Raw genomic sequence first — 16,899 nt, 5'->3', positions numbered from 1 at the left:
TTTAGGACCAGAACTTTTGTGGACGTTTAAAATAATGCAAAATTGTCCATCGTTAACAATGAATCCTGCTTCTAGAGTCAGATGATCTTAATGAATAGAGCAGACTAAGATTTTATACTTTAATGTAGGTAAATAAAGTTTGGGGGTTGGGGGGTGCGTGGAGGATGAAATTATGAGTACTTCTGAAAAAAAAAAAAAAAATCTCACTTCAACTCCCCATTCAGTATAAAACACCCATATGACAGTTTGTCAATCCTCAGTTGCCTCCCCCTATTCTATTACAAATATGGTGCAAACTTAAAATGTTCCATATTTTGGATACATTTCTGCATGTAGCTTCTGATTTAGGTATGCAGATTACATAGCCATCTCTGATCAACAAGGGCATAACAGTCACTTATGGATGATGAAAACCACCACAGAAATGTCATTTGGCAATGCAACTTAGCAGTTGATTCAGTAAACAGTAGTCACTCCATCCACTGGAAGGAAGAAGGCAGTCCATTTGTCTTTCAAAATGCAGGATCACAGTATACAACATACTCAACTAACTGAATGATTCCGTTGTGGGTATTAGTCTTGAAAACTGTTTGGCTTTACCACTAGCTCTCCACATTTTGCTTTGGCAGCTACTGAGCTGAATTTGTAACTGTTTCCTTTGCACAACATAAATATTTCTTTCACAAACTACCACAGAAACACTCCAGTGTTTTACTGAGCTGAGAACCTGCATTTCTCATAATAAGCAACGTCATTATTTGCAGCACTTATTAGTAATGTGTAAGTTAGCAATCCCCTCTGCAAAAAAACATTAAAGACCACCATATTTTTACAACAGTAAGTCAGGATAATGGTGTCATGTTACTGTAAAGCATTGACCTTCACAAATTAAGGCACTTACCAGAGAACAGTTTACAGTGTTATCTGTTGTACAAGCAGCAAAATAACCTTCAGCATCTGCAAACTAATTACAGAATTTTAAATGTAATAATCTATCAAGGTAGAGTTATTAATAACTGATTTTTTTAAGAAAATAAGTTGTTTAATGCTTTCTTCCATAATTCTATCATAACGCCCTCTCTCCTGCCAGCCCTCCTCCTGAATAAACAAGAGAGCTTACAAGTTCAGTAAATTATTTCAATAATTCCTTGTACCTCTTGGAGAACCCCACTGAATTCAACTACCCAGGTATCAATGCAGGACCAGGCTGTTAAAATGCCAAAACTTGTTAAGTTCAGTCTGAGTGAGACTTTCTTCACTAAATTATTGTGCATACATTATTAACAACAATCTTCTTGGTTCTTCGTTTTATTGAGGCAAAGTCCCTTTGCATAAATGCCTGGACCTCTGCCTTAGTTTCAACAAGGCTTAAGTTAGGGTGAGGTCAAGTATCATTTTTCCTCTTCCTTTCTGCATCTTAACAAGCACTACTACCTGACCTGCAGCTTGCTCCTCTACCACGCTGGTAAGAAATCTACTAAACAAAGCCTCTAATGTGGAAGAGGGATGAAAAGTAATGTTTACCTAAGCAATGATTATTGAAATAAAAATATACAAATATGAAAATTTTGTTCCAGATTAACAAACACAAACACAAGACATTTTGAAGGCACTTGTAATAATTATACAGTTTAATATTTAACTAAACTCCTTAGGGGAAAATAAATAAAGAATCTAACCGCACAGTACTTTTTTCTGTGCTGTTCTTCTGAAATATCCTATTATCAGAAGTAATGGCTACTTCCTACAAATAATTTAAAAAATTACTTTTCATAGGAAAAGAAAGAAAAAATAATGAGGTTCCAGTAGTGGTGTCATGAGTGCCACCCACAAAATGTATCAGATGGAGCACTCTTATTCATTGCTGTCCAGTTAATACAAGTTCGTATTATATCTTTTTTTGACATAGCACTGCACAAGATTCAGTTGGTCAATATAAACACTACAATTCACGCTAGCCAACAGCCCTTTATTCTTACTAATGGAGTAATTTGGGCTGTATAATTGCTCTGTAGAACTAATCACCCTTTAGTGCTTTCATCATCCTTCTTTGCCATTATTGCCAGTAAAGGATCTGTAAAATTGTTTATTTCCCCATTATCTTATGAAGATCCTCAACAACATGAAGTCTAACACATGCTGTAGTATGCACAGACATTTGCTATTAAAAGCTGACTCCAGTAAAAATTTTTTGAAGATATCAGCCGGCTCTAGATGTTCTACATGTTTAACATGATTCTTTTTTTAAAACCAAAAGGTTTCGGTTTTGGGGGTTGTGGGTTTTTGTTCTTTGTGGTATACTTTTTTAAAATAAAAATCATTTGGCTTAACGTCATGTAACACTTAAATTGAAGTATGTTACGCCTACAGCTGTCACTATCAGTGAAGTCTAATATACCCACAAGATCTGAAGTCAGTTCCCTTCAATGCAAGCTATCTTCTATAATGACATGTTGATTAACAGCATGTTCTTGGACCACATTTTTTGTTATTTTAATGCAAGATTAATATAAGACCAAATGGTTTACTGCTTCCCGAGTCCTGCTGTTCAGCATTCTGAAACACTGGCACAGAACAAGTGCTCTTCCCAGAATCTCTTAATTTCCTTGGAAAAAAGTAATTCTGTATTATGACAATAATTTTAGACTCTTAACAGAAACTGCTCAGCTCTTGAATGGGCAACTGAAGGTCACTTATGCATAAAGGCTATAAAAATACAATATTAACAACAAAACCATAATTCTACCACCTTTCCTAAATGTAACTTTAAAACCCACAAAACCTCTTAACAAACTGGTCATAGTTCTGCCAGAGACAAAAAGAGTCCATAATAAAAATCAACTACAAAGTTTAAATACCAATTCCATTGGTTACAGATGCTGGGGAAGTAAAAGGGAACCAACAGCCAATAGTGACAAGTCTCACAAGCTCTTCTTAAAAAGATTTATCCTCTGCAACTGTCCAAGATAACAGTACCAGGCTAGATGGTCCAATGGTCTGGCCCAGTAGCACATTTCTTATGATTCTTGACACATTTCATAGTGCGTTTTCCTTTCTTTTCTTCCGCTCACAAGACTATTACGATTGCCGTGTCTTCCCATGCAGTGATTCAGTTTATAATTGCTTTTCTGAAAGCAGTTTCACAACTATGTAAACTCTGCTTTTCTCTAGTCCCTGTTTTAAGTTTTTTCTGTAGAAATTTCAACAAATATAAAAACATTTACAGAGTTAAAATACTTACAAAAGCTGCATGCCTTCCACGAAACCCACGAGTACACTGTTGCCTCCATGGTTTCCAAACAATAAATCCCAAGAGGTATAGAACAAACATGGATGTTTTTGCAAACGTACTGAAAAAAGGTTTGTTGTACTTTGTAAAAACATACTGTGGAAAGAAAATAATTGCAGTGTCCAAAATTACCAGTTAGGTGAGAATTCACAAAATGAATGAACAGGTTAAAATACATAGTCCGGAACAGTCTGGTTCTCAAAATGGCAGAGCTGTGAGTATTGGCATGTATGACCAAAAGACACAAGTGGCCCTACCCATTCTGGGCTAAGTGGCTAAGCTACCCTAAACACCTACAAGAAGGCACTGAGTCATTTTGTGAGATACAATGCCATGGGAGAAAATATACTTATTACTTGTATCTAATCAAGCAACATACTGATATGCCACTGAACTCAAACTGGACTGAAAATACATTTACATACAAATATTTTCTAAATGAAAGACCACTTTTATATGCAATAGCATAGTAATCACAAATTAGATTACTTTAAGCAACATTTCAGTAGCAATAGTGATTCCACCAGCTCATTGGAAAAAACATTTTATTAATGTAATAGCATGTTAAGCACAAACATTTTTAATTGCTTAGTTTCAAAACTGATACAGAACATAACTTAATGGCAGTTCAGACACCTGAATTTTACAAGAATGCATTAAAAAAAAATCCATTTCTGTTGCTAAAGCTCTGTTTTAAGTCCTAAAACTTAACACCAAGTAAATGCCAGATCAGTTTTCAAGACAGTGATTACATGAACTAAATTATTACAAACATGTCTGCAATTACAGGGCTTAAACTCCATGACCAAAGTTCTTTGGTCCTAGACTTCTAGATATTCTGAACAATATTCTACCATACCACCTAGCCTGCAATGTTACAGCTCATTTGCTACTTCTTGGGAAACATATGGGCATCATTTTAATCAAGATGGCAGTAAAAGAATGAATTCCCTAATTACAGTACATAGTTACGAGCTTATGTTGTTTAATTTTAAAGTCATCAATAACACCTTCTGTCTTGAAAGCAAAAGCTGCTCAGTCGAGCTTGTTTGTAACTTTTAGAGGATACAGGTTAGTTCACCAACCTAAAGGATATAGTCTTCCCCGTACTGAAGAGGTAGTTAAATACTACACTAGAACACTCACTGAATGTTTGAGTGACCATGTTTTCTGCTGCATCTTTCTCTTAAATAGGGTTTTATCTTCCTTTAAGATGCATGGAACAATACTTACAGAAGTGAGTTCTGAAGAGGCAACCCATATCACGTCAACAAGGAGAAGAATGACAATTCCTAAAGCCATTCGCCTACGCTGAGTGGATGAACTGCTCTGGGAGCTCATTCGATTCATGATAAAAACCCACACCATTTGTAACCTATTCAAGATTAATAAAGGAATAAAACCCAAAAGATCACATTAGATGGTGACACACACAAAAAAAACCCCAAACAAACAAAAAAAAAACCCAAACCACCAAACAGTGGGGGCAATGAAAGGAACCCAATATGCCAGGAAACACATGCTTATGTTTGTTAAAAAGCTGATCTTTGACAGGTCTGGCATGAGATTTTCACAGACATTAGGAGCAATCAGAAAGTAAATCTCAACTTTTCAAGAATTTATCAACTGTTCTACCACCAAAGTAAGCAAAAGTAGGTAAAACATACAATGCCTTTTTGGAATTTCTAAGCTACTAATTCTGCAAAATTTGAAACCACTATGTTTTGGTAAATTCAGATACTCTAAGCTGACAGTAGAAATTGGTTTGACGCGTTGTGTCAAATACAATTCTACTACACGTAGTGAGAAACATGTTTAAACTTCAGCATTCAACAAACATTTCCAAAGACACAGCAACACATTTGGGTAAGTTATGATCCCTCAAAGCACAAAGTTATTCAAGGAAGAAAAAACCAAACCGCTAAATAATACAGGCATGTACCAATTCTAGTGAAAACCTATCAAACTGAGAGTAAGCATACAATATACACAACAGGAAGCTTTGCCTATTAAAAAACCCACAAAACACTGACAATTATTTTGACCATGCCCCAGTATGTTACATATAGGAGTAATTAATTAAGGACACCTCATATTCTGAGAGTCAAAACTATAGCAGTAAACTAGCTTTAAGCCTGTCATCTAGAACAAAAGTCATGCAGACTTGCCAGAAATTTTGACACACACAAACCTATTTTCTTTTTCCTGTACATACCTCACAGCTCCTAGAAGTCTTTGTTCAAGACAGTAATAGAAAGGTGTCAATTTAAGCAATTCTAGTGAATTACTAGAATAGCACAGCTGGGTTTAAATGCTTACAGCCAACTACTTTTACATAATGGAAGAGTCAGAGTATACTGCTCAGCAGAAAATTCTGAATATATGGCTTGAGCTGCAAAAATTTATATTAGGAAGACGACTATTTGCAGTTAAAACATTAACATTTATGTGGGAGATGAGCACTACAGCAGTAGGTAAACAGATCATAACCAGCTGTTCCTTTACTCTCAGTAGGCAGAGTATTTCTGCTTTATTCAATGCACAGAGTAAACACAAGAGAATAGAACTGATACTGTTTAGGTTGGCCAATAAAGTGGTACATTGTGACTTTAGAGGGCTTCACTTTGCACAGCTTGCACTGAAAATAAGTATTAACATTACTGAAAACACTAAAGCTATGTTAAGAGATCACTAAAATACTTTGCAAAAAATAAGAAAGGCATGGCAAAAAAGCTTTTTAAAATGTTGCTTGTGTTTTAACTCAAAAAAATTACAAGATCCACTGGATCTACTCCAAACAAGTGCTAATCACGAGCATACCAGACCTACATGTGTACTTCTATCCACTAATGCTACTTAGAAGGGGATTCAAATTTGTGATACAGCTTTCTGACTGTCCATTAGGAGACCTATATTTAGGAAAACCTTCAATTTTATGATTAAATTCAAATACAACTGAGACTGACATCTCAATTATCAGTCTACATATAGTAGACCCATTTACACACTCTCTAACAAACCACAGTAAAATATGTATATGGTAGTTCTATGATTAATGTTATTTATGTATGTATTTTAAGAACCAATTTATTAAGAAATAATTTGTTACAGATTACCTAACATACCTTGCTAGAGAACTTCTCAAGGAGTCAGAATCTCATTCAACTCTACGGAGCAGCTCCTGACTCTCTAGTAAACAGAGGTGATATGCTTCACTAGTACAGTTTGGTGAATTTAAACTATACTTTGTTTTTTCCACACATGTGAACATACAAACATTTACTGTCTTTTCATTATTTACAAATCATTTATGAAAGACAGTGCTATGAAGTCTTCAGTGAGGAAGCTGTATTTCTTTTTCCAGACTAGCCTGTTCCTCAAACTACTGATTTACATGCCTAGATACACACCAAGTGCATTTGAGATCACTGCACCATTTCCTGCCTTTGACTCCTGCCTCTCCTTTGCAATACAGTCTCTGCCATGTTTATATCTTGACATTTTTTCCTCCATTTCTCAAAGGGCTTCCTTCCAAAGAAAAATCAACAGGCAAAGATCCTGAAGTAAAATTAAACCACTAGATCTATGCTGATATATTCCACGTGTGGGCATCAGTTCTGGATAATTATTCTGCTTTTCTGATAAAATGGTGAGACTGACAAAAGAAAGCACAAATCTGTAAGCAGGGAAGGGCAAAGTTATGAAAGACTCTGCACTGAATTGCAGTTTTTATTCGATACGGAATGAAGGGGAAAACATTTGCTCTTGAAGAGAGAATAAATAGGGATATTACCTTAAACCTGTGTAAGCTAACAGAAAAGCTTTCATGCTTGAAACCTTGTAAGGGTTTTTTTTGTTTGTTTTTATGAATTGATCTTATAGATACCACATATTATACTCTACAAACTTTGCCTTCATTTTATTATGACTAATAACCTACAAGCCATTACATTAAGCTATATTACACGTAGCCTGCAAATTGCTCATGTGTTTGCATAATATGCAGTAAAAAATGGAAGCTAGGCATAAAAGAGTTCCAAAGGAGCTAGAAGGAAGAAATCTCATTCCTTGTCAGGCTACAGTGCAACAAACGAACAGTGCTAAGGTATTCCAGAAATGGAAACCACTCCAGCATTTCACCAGTTATATGCTGCAGGTAGGAGGGGGAGAGGTAGCTGGAGACAGGAAGGAATCACAGCAGCCTGATCAGTTTGACATCTCTACATCAAATGCTCCCACTCCTAACTCCTCTGTTCTCATAACAAACTACTTCAAAGCATATACCACGTATACACTGTGAATAGATCGTGCACAGGTATTGTGCATATTCTGTAGTTGCTTAATATTATACTCAAGTAACCTAGATTAGGCTTGTACAAATCTCTTGCTTTAAGATCCCTCAGCAGGAGGGAAGTAAAGGATGAGTATCTAGTACATCTTAGCTAAGAGGCTACATATGAAGTTACTCAGACTGTAAGTACATGTTGCACCATTTCTTTTTTACCTGTGATAAGTTGATTTTAAAATTCTAATTAAACAGCCCATACTTACATCTTCAAGTTGAAGATTTTTACATGTTACAGTAATAGCAGCTATTACTTTCTCATCTGACTACAAAGTGTCTATTTAACATTTCTGTGTGCCTAATATACCCCTTTGCTTGGTTCTTCCATAACAAGAAAAAAAGCTTAACAAAGAAGGGTGACTACAAAGTCTTCATCATGCAGCACGATGCACCTTCAAGCTAGTAGCTGACTAAAAAATTACAAAGCAGCAATACCAAAATGCCTGTAATGTTCAGCAGAAAAACAAAACCCTGTTGAAACCCACACTGTAAGTCTTAAGACAGAATTAAAACCTGTAAAACTTCACACAGAATGCAAAGATATAAACTATCTAAACACTTACTGACAAATAAAACACTTATTAACAAAACACCCGTATTCATGAACTTGTAATGAAACACAATTTCACATATTTCTTTGCATTTGGTTTCTGTACATTGATGGTAATATGCTCTGATAAAAATGAACACAAAGAACAAGATTTTTCTTATACATACCTTTCACAATAACTGTAAAAAACAAACAAAAAATGCTGACTAACAAACTTCACACATCATGTCAAAGTGAAGATAGTCTCCTAAAAAGAAAAAAAACACAAACAAAACCAACCGAAGTTTAAAAAACTCTGTGTGTGTATATATTATGCACTTATCTTTGCAAAACATCTTCTAAAATCTTGAGTTCCACAAGTATCTGCCACAGCCCAAGTCGTAAATGTTAGGGGCATACAGATAACAGAATCTGAAGAATCAGTCCACATAACAAATACTAGCAGGACAGCACTGAATTACAGGGCAACAGGATCATTCACTATTTTTGTTATTTCAAAGAACATGATCCCTTTCTTATTAAATGGATATAAGAGGTTCACATGAGGAAGAAGAACCCGATGATGTTAAGTTCTCATTTTTTGAGCTAGGCAGAGAAAGGCCCTATTTCTTAAGCCTACATTCTTAGGCAAAGAATTTAAGTATTAGAATTAGGAAGGTAGTGGAAGAGCATATAGGCTTCTTGTCCTTAAAATAATCTAGAAAGGTAAGACATCGCCATGTTACTTCTTGTGGAAGCCCAGTATCTTTACTTAATTTGATCCATGTATTATTACTGTATATAAAAAAAAAAACCAACACCCACCAAACCAACAAAAAACTTACATAAAACTTTTTTTAATTTTAAACTCAGATCCTATAAAGGCATTCAATAAAACCCACTTTAAAATTGTAACATAAGGAAAGAAACATCATACATAAGGGCCTTTGGAAAAAATATTATACTAAACCAACCGGAGGCGCATCTAATCTGCAACTATTTGCGAATCCAGATGTTGGCAAGTATGCGGCACTCCAAAAGAAGGCACAACAAAACTGGAACTGACAACCAAGAATAATAAAGCTGTAAGTTTTATTGTTTGGAAGAACTGGATTTTTTTTCTTTTCTTATTCATACGAAACCTTGTTAAGCTCTGCTTTAGGGATATCCTGTATCAACAGGAGTCGTACCCTGTATTAACAAGTCACATATTTGTGTGCAGAACAGAGGTAGCGGTAAGGGCAAAATGAAATGTTTACCCTAAATGTTGCCTTTGATTACCTGTCAACCATGACTGAATGTTTATAAACTGTGACTAGGAGGCAAAACTTAAACTGATGCTTTTCAGCTACTGCAAATTAGATTAAGAGGTAGACTATAAAGAGGGACCACAGAAGCCTATGATTCAGCCCCCACTGAACTCGTCAAGATTTACACACTGCTTAGCATCCAGCAAGTTCAAGCTCTTTACCACAGTTTACCAAATGACTGCAGCTGGTTAAAAAAAATAATAATTTGAAGATGTAGTTTTAAGACACATGCATGTGGTTATCCATCTTCTATACAAAGCCCATGCTCACTGTTGATCCTGAACTCCTACTTAGTTCAGCGCCCTCACATACAAACAATATCTGCTGGTCGTATTTTTCTTACACTACCAACTTAATTAAGATCAGTATCTCAGATAACCAAGACTTAAACCAGAAGGCTTCTATCCATACAAAGCTCAGTTTGTGTGTGCCTAATTTATGCACCCAAAAGAATTGAGAATATACAATAAAAAAAATACATAGAAAGCAAAAGAGATTCTTAAAAATTCTTCTCTTCGTGCACAGTAAACCAAGTATCATTAAGGGAAAGATACTATTTAGTTGCTTGCTTTCAGCTCCTACTTAATCCATATAATTATATTCAAGTAACCAGCTACAGAACTTGTACCTAAATTCAGTTATTACGCAGGGCATATATCCTACCCTCTATCAGCATGCAAGATCTGCTGTGGGCTGTAGTCCTGACTGGAGCTGATTACACAGAACCCTGTTCAATGCTTATTACCAATGATCAACCCATTTTAGGACAAAGATAAAAGTTTAGCATATTAATATAGCATCTGACACCTAAAATGAAAACTGTACAGACACTTCTGAGAACATGCCTTTATCCTTACAAAATGTTTCATTCATCATATGCACAGAATTAGGATAAATTTAAGCCACCAGAAGATGTTTAGGCTGAAATAGAAATGATGGTTTAGAAGTAAATACCGTATTCTACTCTATTAAATACAATAGAAACTTCAGCATATGTTTGCCTTTTGTTTCATTATTAGGAAATAAATATGCTTTCCACATGGTGTAACTTTAAGTATACCAGTTGAAATTTGACATTTGAATGAATATTCTTTAAAAGGCATTTCTTAATATCATTATAATTTTCAGCAAATAGCATGGAGATAATATTAAGTCTTTTATTTCATTTACCATTTTAACAGTGTTAGAGTTGATGCTGTCATCTTGTGGAACCATCTTTCAGCCAGTTACATGAAAATCTGCAAAAAAACATGAAAAAATATACTTAACTTTCCTTGTCGTAACATTATTTTGGTTTTAAAATGTTACAGTATCCTCGGTCACTTAAGCTGAGTCAATACTTTATTACACACAAAAAAGGTAAGAAATGGTCTTACTGTGTAGTCTACAATCTAAGTCCACATAGTTACTACACTAAAGCCAAAAGGCTCAATAGCCTGTCCAGCTCTACTGTTCTGAACACGCAGTAAGTAACTTCTAAGAACAGGATGTATAACTCCATCATGGATACTTGACGCACAATCTTATTCCTACATCACTATATGTTTCTCTGTGCAGATCATCACTTCTTTCGTATTAAAAGTCCCACCCTAAAAGAGAAACTCATACGAAGTTCACAAAACATGAAAGAGCTTTGTACTATATTGACAGTCAGGGAAGAGAACATTATAAGTAAAAGAACTGCCAGATCATTACAAAACAGGAGCATCACTTCTAGCTGATCTAAAAGAAAACATCATCCCATCCCACCCCACCCCACTCAAAAAAAAAAGTACATAATAACAAGAACAAGAGATCCAGAACAGCAGCTCAGTCACAAACCATCATGCAAGGAAAGCAACTTGAAATTCTTCCTTGTATTTACCTAAGATTATTTCACATACAATTTGAAAGACAACATACCAAGATAAGGTTTGCACACAGAAGAAATGGGTTTAGTTTTTCCAGTTATACCAGCTGTTCCAATAATACAAGTTCTGGGATGCAACCCCCTCCCTTTAACATGTACTGTCATCAGGTGATTTTCATGTCTTATTTGATTACTTTCAAGATAAGATAAACAGAGACACTACTTTGACTCAACTAGAGAAAAGGTGAAACTGACAGACATTTTACACCCATTCTTCTAAATCTGGAAATGTACATGAAAGCAACATTAGTTTAAAGACAACTCTAACCTCTACTCAACTTCTAAGGGGTATCACATACAAAAGCAAAAGCAAGAATCTTCAGAAGAGATGGAAAGGTGAGTGTTATGCAATTACATGACAAGCAGACTCACTACAGCCCTGTAATTTTTACTCAAGGAAAGTTTCCTGTAGAATCTAGTGAAGCAAACGACCCCAAAAAAGAAACAAAAGCCAAGTTTTTCATTTCAGTACCGAGTACTGCAAGTAGAGATCACTGCTCCTAGAAAATAAAAAGTTATAAAAGATCTAAATTTGCATAGAAAACACATTAATTTTAGCATCAAAATAAGATAATTTAGCTTAACATAAAGAGATGTTTTAGGAATGTGGCAGTGTACAATGTAACAGTATCAAACCGTCAGGGCACAGCTGGATCTCCGTAAGGAACACTTCAAAGTTTCCTATTCAGCACTTACTCAGAATTCATGAAACAAAGTTTCAGACAAGTTTTCTTATATAAAAGTAGTAATGCAGAATATTAATCTATTGCATACTTCAGAGTCTTTACCAGCTACCAGAGTATTTAACCACATACTTCTGTTCCATTCGTACAGCATCTCAGCGTGACTACGGCTCCGTTGGACATAAACTTCTGTGACCACATCGCGTCAGAAACAGAGTTTTAGGTTAGCAGAATGAAAGTTGAGAAGTGGAAATGGCACCACCCTCCTCCTTATGGTCTTCCAATAACATTAGAAGAAAAAACTTCATGCTAGTCTGTGAAGGCCTCTTTAAGTGTCACCATGTACGGAGCAATTTCTTAGTCACCAGTAGCTATATATTTAATATTAGCTAAGAACTACAAACGACATCCATTTGACATGCTACCCATCTAATCTCATCTACTGCAAGATCTAAACATATCACGCTTTGTCACAGATCTCTGATAAGAACAAGCACAGCAGCCTTCAAAACTACTCTTGCATCTGAAAGCTAAGCCTTCCAGGCATGCTAGAAATCGGCAAAATCACCTCACTCAGAAACTTGCTTTCAGAGTGAATGGGGTCTCCTTCCTTCCTGCGACGGGTATCTTTGGGGAAATGTAGAAGGAACAAAACAAAAACAAACAAACAAACAAAAAAAAAAAAGAAGGAAAGGAGGAAATCTCCTTAACACACTCAGGAAAACGTGGCTGCCCGAGGAGAAAGAAACACGGCTGAAGCTCTGGGGATCACAGAGGAGGAAGGATGAGTATCCGTCCTGCGCTCGCACCTAACCAAACACTGGGGAGCGCAGGGGGAGCGCGAACCCCTCGCACCTCGGGCGAGGCACGGCAGAGCGCTGTCACCCGCCAGCTCGGCCCGGGGAGCCCAACCCCTCCACACACGCCCCCCTTCCCGGGCAGGGCGGGCACCCGCGGCTGAATGCGGCGGGGGAAGGAAAGCGCTTTCTCCAGGACCGCGGGCACAGCCGTGCGTGGGATGGGGCCGAGGTCCGGCGGGCGGCGGGGAAGCGGGCGACACCCGCTGCCTCCGACCACCGCCGGACGCCGGCGGGACACGGGCGGCACACACGGGCGCGCCGCTACCGCACGGCACGGCGCGGCGCGGCCCACCCGCCCACGCGCGACGTGAGGGGACTCAGCTCCCCGCCCGACGCGAGGCGGGGCCCGGTGTCGCACCCCTCAGCCCCGCGGGCCGGGGCCGGGGCGGGCGAGGCCTCTTCCCCGCGACACGCCCGGCGACAACTGTCAGGCACGGCGGGGCTGAGGGGGCAGCCGCCGCGGAGCCCGCCTCCCGCCTCGCACGGCCGCTGGGGGCTCGCCGCAGCCCCGTCCCCGCGACAGCGGCGGTACCTGAGGCCGCGAAGGGGCCCGGAGCTCCGTCCGGCGGCAGCACCGCCCGCTTCCCTCCCCTCCCTCCCGCCCGCCCTCTAAGATGGTGGTGTGCGCGAGCGGCGGCAGCGACGCCGCGCGCCGAGAATCCATCCCCGAGGTTGCGAACGAGCGAGCGCCGGCCCCGCCCCGCCCGCAGGCCGGCCCCATCGAGCCACTCGGCCAGCCGCTCGCCACCCCTGCCGGCCCCAGCCCCCGGGCGGGGGTTCCCGCGGCGCGGCCTGGCGCGGTGGGCGGCTGAAGGGGCAGGTGGGGGGGGGGCGCTCTGCCCCCGCCCCCTCCCCACCCCGCCTGGCGGTTGGGACGCGGAGCCCAAAGGTCTCGGCGCGTAAGGGGCCTGCGGTGCTGGTGCCCGTGCCGCGGTGTTGCCGGCCGCCGCCAGCGCCGGGGAGGCGGGCCCCTAGCCTTACTGCACGGCTTGCTTGGAGACACAGGGCGGTGCGGTGCTGGGCTGGAGGCCGGGGTCCCGCCCAGAGCTGGCGGGGGGCGGCCGGTGCCTTCCTGACCGGCGAGCCCGAGGAACGCGGTATCCCGGCGCCTTACGAAGGCGAAAAGCCACCACTGGGCTGGGTAAAAGTGTATTAACCCGGCGTTGTGCTCGCTTCACCCCCTGCGGCTGGGCGGTTGTGCCGCGGCCCCCGCGCAGCGCTGCCGGCCGCCCCCCCTAGGCTGACCACCTGGCTCGGACGGAGAGCTCCTTCGCACAGCCCAGCCAGGACGCAGCACTTACACAGCCTTTTTCGAAGCAGGGAGATAAGCAGGTCAAAACCAGAAAGAAACCAAAAGGTGGAGGAGCAGAGAAGGCAGAGGAAGAGAGCACGAACTGGGGAACTAGAGATGGAGAAGTGGGATGGAGCTTGCGGCTAGTCTGTCAAAAAGAGGGAACAAAGAACAAACCAAGTGAGCAAGACCCTTCAGAAATGACCCGAAGTGTCCTGAGATGGTGGAAACTTTGTTTCATAGTTCCCCTCATCTTCACACTGCCGCACAAAATCTCACACGACCAGGAAGGAAGTGGTGGCAGCTAATTATATTCTCAACATAGGTGTTTGTTTCACTATCAACACACTTCTAATATAATTACAAAAGTGAAATTGTGTAAGCTACATTAAAGCACAGTTACCTTAAATTTAATTTTGAAATGCATAAGTTTCAGACTAACCAAGCTGTAAAAGGAAATACTAGGAAAACTTAAAATCTACCCAAAAAATAGTGATTAAAATAAATTCATCTAGGCTTAGATGAAATTGCAGAATCAGGTTCTGGTCTTGTTTGTGTTGGTTTTGTAGTCCACATTACTTCTTTGTAGTCAATGTTGATTTGTATTTAAGAATTGAGCTCACAATGCCAACCTAAAGATAACCAATGGTGTATGTAATGTGTTGCAGATTATTCAGTATTCACCTGCTAACACAAATGCATCATTTTGCAGAATTCAACTATGATGTATTTTGGGAATTTTAGAGTGAAACCTGCTAGGAAATAATAGAAAGCAATGTATACAGATGAGTGAAAAGGTAAATGATATTTAATTGTAATTTGGTGATACATATGATAGAGCTGTGAAATTAATTTGTGTTATTCACACATACAAACTCTTGAAATAAAACAAGATATTTCACCCTTCCTAAAAGTTATTGAAGAGATCCGTTATCTCTCATAAAAAAATCTCTTGCTATCACCTGTCTGGGTAAGTGTTACTGTTGGACTTGAATTATTTCCTGTATAGAAATAAAACAAACTTCTTAAGAAGAAAAACCTTTTAAAAACTTTTAGCCTGAAACTAGTTTGGTGGGGGTTTTTGTGAGCCTTCCTTTCTTAATATAGCTGTATTTTTGTTTGCATATAGTAGCACTAAGAGACATGCAACAAGCTCGATTCTTCATAAAACTGGTTGTGAGAAGTAGTAAGATACCATCCCTGCCCTGAAGCATTTATAGTCAAAATGGCACAAGAAAATTCAGTGAATTATGCTCTTGGTTCAAACTGTCTTTTTTTGATGTATTCTGTATATAAACTATACTGCATAGATCTACTATGCTTCTGTCCTCACTACCTTCTGCCTTGAAGCCAAATTTGCCAAAACATGCAATACAGTGCTTTTACATGAAACTTTGACTTTACAGTTTTGGAAAGAGATTCTGGGTAAAATGTATTTCTTAGACATAACTGCAGGAAAATAGCAGTCCTCTTGAAATGGCATTTCCTGTGGAATTTGGAGGAGCTGAAAATTATATAAAATGTAAATACAAAAATGTATATGCATCTGACAGCATCTAATTTTCTTTGGTCTTGCACATCTTTGCTCCTAAGTATTTATACTGGGACTCAGTAAACATGCATGGCTTATCCAAGGTCAGTTATTAATAAGCAGCAAAACCCAAGAAGATAACTAAAGAGTTATGACTACAGTACTCTTGACAGAGAAACTACACATAACATTTTTTATAGCTAATAGTGCTTTTACTAAATGGTATCTTGGAAAATATGCATAATTTATATTAAAATGGGCTGAATGTTTTATATTAAAAAAAGCTGTGTGTCTTCTAGTGAACAGCGAGTATAAGACAAAAGGGAAGGAGCAGATTCGCAGCCTCTTCTGCCTTACGTGATCACACAGTGATAGAAAAGCTCTGGAAAAGGGGAATTAACCTTTGAAAGCTAGCACAATAAAGCTCAGCTTGGTTTGCTGCCCCTGGCAAGTGCTGTCCCACAGTGAGTGGCAGTAGCTGGTGCTAGGGATGGCAAAATATCTGGAGATGCACAGATTTTGTATCTTTTTTCCTTTAATCTCCTTTGACAGTGGAAAGCATATGAAATCCCAACTGTGAATTGAAACCTTGAAACCGTCTTTCTGAGTGTAGCTCCACATGTCTTCTCTTGTATGTGAATTTTCTTTATCTTTTATGAGGCTAGGTAGTTTGCATCTCAGTGTGGCAACACAGCTAAATCCAACTCGTTAATGTTTTGATTTCAAATGTTTTGACAGAGGCAGGCAAACAGGAGAAAACTGCAGTTCTTAAGGGGGAGTGCCAGGCTTCTCTTCATCACAGGGTGAAGCACTTAGGTTGTAGTTCCTGAGGCATTTGAAGAAAAATGGGTCAGCATTGTCAGAAGCCCAGAAGTTTGTACTTTTTACACTTAGAAGTATCATAGGACTTCTGTATTTTTAGCTCTTGACTAAGTAATTTGTTTCCTATTGTAGAAGTTCATGATGTTTTTGTGTCTTCTCTGAAAGAAACTATTATAAGAACAATTTCCCTTTTTTTTCCTTTTTTTACTGTTCCTTTTTTAGGAATTAGCGTTTCAGCAATCACATATAATAAAACCATGTATCTTGCAAATATACACATATTGCATATTTATTTTTCTTGCTGTGAATATTTTCATTACATAAATAGCT

The 16,899-nt window shown here is 39.0% G+C and overlaps 1 protein-coding gene across 8 annotated transcripts in view; it reads right to left on the bottom strand.

Annotated features, from left to right (window-relative positions):
* The window catches only part of SLC35F5 (solute carrier family 35 member F5), a 39,599-nt gene extending 24,877 nt beyond the window's left edge, over positions 1-14,722 (bottom strand). The window contains exons 1-7 of one of the 8 annotated variants that reach the window (XM_055812034.1): positions 14,227-14,722; positions 10,644-10,711; positions 8,352-8,431; positions 6,415-6,478; positions 4,523-4,664; positions 3,242-3,385; positions 902-964 (exon numbers count right to left, since the gene is read on the bottom strand). In XM_055812034.1, the coding sequence (XP_055668009.1) occupies positions 902-964; positions 3,242-3,385; positions 4,523-4,657 (342 nt within the window). In that variant the 5' untranslated portion in view covers positions 4,658-4,664; positions 6,415-6,478; positions 8,352-8,431; positions 10,644-10,711; positions 14,227-14,722. Of the gene's footprint in view, positions 1-901; positions 965-3,241; positions 3,386-4,522; positions 4,665-6,414; positions 6,479-8,351; positions 8,432-10,643; positions 10,712-11,375; positions 11,703-11,754; positions 11,883-12,197; positions 12,524-12,633; positions 13,396-13,457; positions 13,524-14,173; positions 14,193-14,226 lie in introns of those variants that run through there. The other 7 variants (XM_055812036.1, XM_055812032.1, XM_055812037.1 and 4 more) reach the window with 7 other exon arrangements.
* Positions 14,723-16,899: the final 2,177 nt, after the last annotated feature.

The sequence above is a fragment of the Falco peregrinus genome, chromosome 8 (genome assembly GCF_023634155.1).
Source record: "Falco peregrinus isolate bFalPer1 chromosome 8, bFalPer1.pri, whole genome shotgun sequence".
NCBI lineage: Eukaryota > Metazoa > Chordata > Aves > Falconiformes > Falconidae > Falco > Falco peregrinus.
Note: the sequence above shows the minus strand (reverse complement) of the source record. Positions and strands in the feature narration are given on the sequence as shown.